The 3,975-nt window shown below is 32.8% G+C and overlaps 1 protein-coding gene across 1 annotated transcript in view; it reads left to right on the plus strand.

Annotated features, from left to right (window-relative positions):
• LOC107714925 (SPRY domain-containing protein 3-like) overlaps positions 1-3,975 on the plus strand; it is a 69,996-nt gene that overhangs the window by 57,743 nt on the left and 8,278 nt on the right. The window contains exon 9 of the mRNA XM_016520923.1: positions 1,873-1,930. Coding sequence (XP_016376409.1) covers positions 1,873-1,930 — 58 coding nt within the window. The remainder of the gene's footprint in view (positions 1-1,872; positions 1,931-3,975) is intronic.

The following is a 3,975-nucleotide window of genomic DNA, read 5'->3' on the forward strand; positions in this document are numbered from 1 at the left end:
AATAGATTTTGGTTTGACTGTATCTATTTGATAAATGAAGTTAACCAACTAACATTATACATACCCTTTTGGTTTCTATACCCAATATTTAAAAAATGTACAAATGCAATAAAAATATCGGTATCGGCATCGGTATCGGCAAGTACCAAAAATAAAAGTATCGGTATCGGGCGAGTACTGGAAAAAGTGGTATCGGTGCATCCCTAATTATTATCGTTCCGAAACCGGTTTGCCTAGAAAAAATACCAGTTAATAATGTTATTTTTTTTAACTTTTTCTTTGCCTATATTAATAATAATAACAATAATAACAATAGCCTAATAATAATAATAATAATAAAGTACAGCGTTTTCTACTCAAAAAAGGGGAAAAAAAACAGGAAGAGATCTGGTATCTTAACCCGCTGTGCTTAGTCACATCCAATACTGCATCATCTTTTCTAGATTTTGGCCAAATTATAGGCTACTAAACAAAATTTAAAAAAATCTGTTAACGCTTTTAAGACAAAGTATTTTTTAAGGTATTTCAAAATGTTTGCTGCATTGTTAAAAAAATGCTATTTGTATAAAATTGCGTTTTGAGAGGGGAAAAAAAACGTTGCGTAGGCTTACGTTGCATTTTATTATTAGGCTACATTCAGAAATAATGTGCTAAAATGCCGGTAAAGCTAAATGTTTACAAACATTATAAACACCATATATATATATATATATATATATATATATATACACACATTACCGCTCAAAAGTTTGGGATCAGTAAGACTTGTAATGTTTTTTAAAGAAGTCTCTTATGCTCATCAAGGCTGCATTTTTCTCTCCACAACAAATCCTCTAAAGTTAAGGCTATGCGTTTAGGCTATAAAAATGTCAATCCAAAAACAAATTAATTTGTCAATCCAAAAACAAATATTTCCATATTCGCGACGTATCTGGATGCTAAAATATTATTTATTATGTAAAAGGCTTTGTACTTCACTGGCATCGATATCATCCTTCCCATCGGCTATATCAGCACAGTGAGGTGCTGGTCACGCTGAACGCAACAGATTGTACAACAGAGCAGTGCAACTTTTTATATTTCTTTAACTGTATTTTATTTTGATAATGAACAGGCTGCAATGTCACAAAATATGTTGTGTCTTTGTGCGCGTGAACACATCATTCAAAACTGTCAAGATTTGCAATATAAATAAAACTGTAAAGCTTTTGCAAAATAAAGAAAACTCGTTTTCCTTTCCGTGAACTTTGGATCGCGTCACAATAAACCGAAACCCAGCACATATTTTTTTTCTTTTGTTTCGTTAATCTGTCAATGATTTAAGTGAAATGCATTTCGTGTAGGCCAATATAGGCTATTCCTTTTTATGTAAGCCTATAGTTTTATTCTGTTTTCTCCGTTCACAAGTGCTGCAGTTGCACGTGATCTGTTGAATTCATCTTACACTATTCTCGGATAAACTCTAATGCATTGCCATTGCAACTTACCTATGATGAATTTACAGCTGAGCGCGGGCATTTCACGCATTGGATGCGTCAGCGTCACATTTGCATATCTGAATTCCTGATTGGTTGACAACAAATTTCAAATATTAAATGGAACGATAAAATAGCGTTATTAATCGGTTAATGGCCATTTCAAATTTTCGATTCTGTTCGGAACTATAACATTTGATTTCGTTTCTGTTTCTAGTTCTGTTCCTGTCAAAATTTCGTTTGTTTCCGGTCTTCATTTTCATTCCTTGAACCGGTTCAGAGCCCTGGTTTAGAGTAAATCCATCACTTCCATTGGTATCTGTAAAGCCAGACTGTTTTACTTGTCTAATTGTTAGAATATGTATCTTATGTTTACTCATTCTTCCTTTTTTTTCAGGATTACCCAAAGAACAGGCATCCAGGATGGAGTCGAGGTTCTGTTGCATATCACGCAGGTGAGCTGTTATAAGTTTTTAAAGTTCAATCTTTTGTAATTGTAACAGTCAGTATGTTTACATGCATAATCATTTTTGTGCTACAGCAGGGTTTTTCATAGTCGGCAACTGTGGTTTCCAGAATTTTACTGTAAAAAATTAGGTAGCAGGATTTTAGGTTTTATGGATTGAACATACATTTACAGCAAAAAATATATAATGTTAATTATATACCAACCTACTGATGCACTTACCACCATAAAAACACAAGTGAAATAAAATACTAGTATATAGAAGGTGCACGGTGTCATTCACACAAATGCTAAATACATCATGGTAACACACATGACACTAAAATAATGCAATAAACATGAATTTAACAACATTATATGTAACACAAAACCCTAATATACATTGAAGGATGAAATACACTTAGTATTTGATATTTTTCGTTGCATGCTCAGGCCAGATGTAGTCTGGTTAACATGCGTGCTGGACGAAGCCAAGCTACAATGGCATTATGTAGATCTGTTACATGGCATAATTTCATTCAGACTTAGTACATATAAAATCTGAAATGAAACTTTGAATGTCTATGTAAAAGTACTCACTCTTTTCCCACATACAGTTCTATTTATACACACACACCAGTCCACACATTCAGATCCTGTTTACATAAAGTTAGTTTTGTTTTCTCCGTTTTGTCATCTCTGGTTGTATTCCTATCACAGTTCATGCATGGATTACCCAGAATTCCTGCAGGTGGTGATTTTTTTTTAAGCTTTATTATTTGGCTCCTCTTCTCTTTTCAAGCCTACACATCTATGGGCACCATCACTACAGTGTGTGGAGGTCCTGGGTGCTGATAAGAGGATTGTGGAGATGAGATGAGTGTGTTGATTAGAAGCAAATCCTCTTGAAAATGGCAGAAGGATAAATAGCCCTATCTCACTCCACAGGTCCCATCTTTCAAAGCAGCTCAAAGGAAGTTGATATCGGATAAGATTGCTGCTCAATGTAAAGATGGCAATCTTTATACTCAACCCCGTCATGCCTTCATGCCACTCCACATAACAGATTAGTCACTGAGTATCATCATGAATTAAACAATGTGCTTCTTTGGTGACTCACAGCCTATTGTTTAAGGGTGAGGGATTTTGCCTGTGAGCCAGATAAACTGTGACGGATCAAATTTTTTTAAATATATATATACATATTTACATCTGTTACTACCTTTAGTGGGTTATTTGGGTTCTTTGGTTTTAGCTGGAACAGTGGAGATGCTATAAAAATGTACTCTCATTAATCTTGTTTGATAGCCCAGACATTGATAGATTTGTGTTTTCCATGAGACTTCTGATGCATCTGCAGGCCTGAGTGTCCAACTCCACTACAAGACTACCAGACTTTAAGCACTTCACAATTCAAAGTGAGCATAAATTGGACATCATGATACCACTAGGTGATTAGGGATGCATGATACACACCTGTACCATATTAGTTATTTATATCAACCTATATTTGATAATTGCGCATTATTATTTCTTCATTATTTTTACTTTTAGATTACATTTGTTGTCATTTAAGACTCACTTAATATTTAATCTTAAAAACACTGATAATTTAATAACAATGTTAAATATAATATTTGGGAAATCTCGAAATAAATATAAATTTTTCATAGTGTACATTGTCATGATGCCTAAATTTGCATTTAAAATGAATGAATTATTTAAAAATAATATTTATGTGTGTGTGTGTGTGTGTATAGTCATGAATTAATAAAAAAAAAAAATTTCAATTTCCATTAAATATACAAATGTCAAAACGTATACAAAACTGTATATTACATATAAATATTGAAATATATAGAAAAAATATAAATATTTATTAATTAATGTGTATGTTATATATGTTAAAGGGGTCATATGATGCTATTTTAAAGATCATTATTTTGTGTATTTGGTGTAACAGAATATGTTGACATGCTTTAATGTTCAAAAAAAACATTATTTTTCAAATACTGTACATTATTGTAGGTCCTCTATGCCCCGCCTCTCTCAAAC

This window comes from Sinocyclocheilus rhinocerous, unplaced genomic scaffold (genome assembly GCF_001515625.1).
Source record: "Sinocyclocheilus rhinocerous isolate Xijiao unplaced genomic scaffold, SAMN03320098_v1.1 scaffold28, whole genome shotgun sequence".
In the NCBI taxonomy this organism is placed as follows: domain Eukaryota; kingdom Metazoa; phylum Chordata; class Actinopteri; order Cypriniformes; family Cyprinidae; genus Sinocyclocheilus; species Sinocyclocheilus rhinocerous.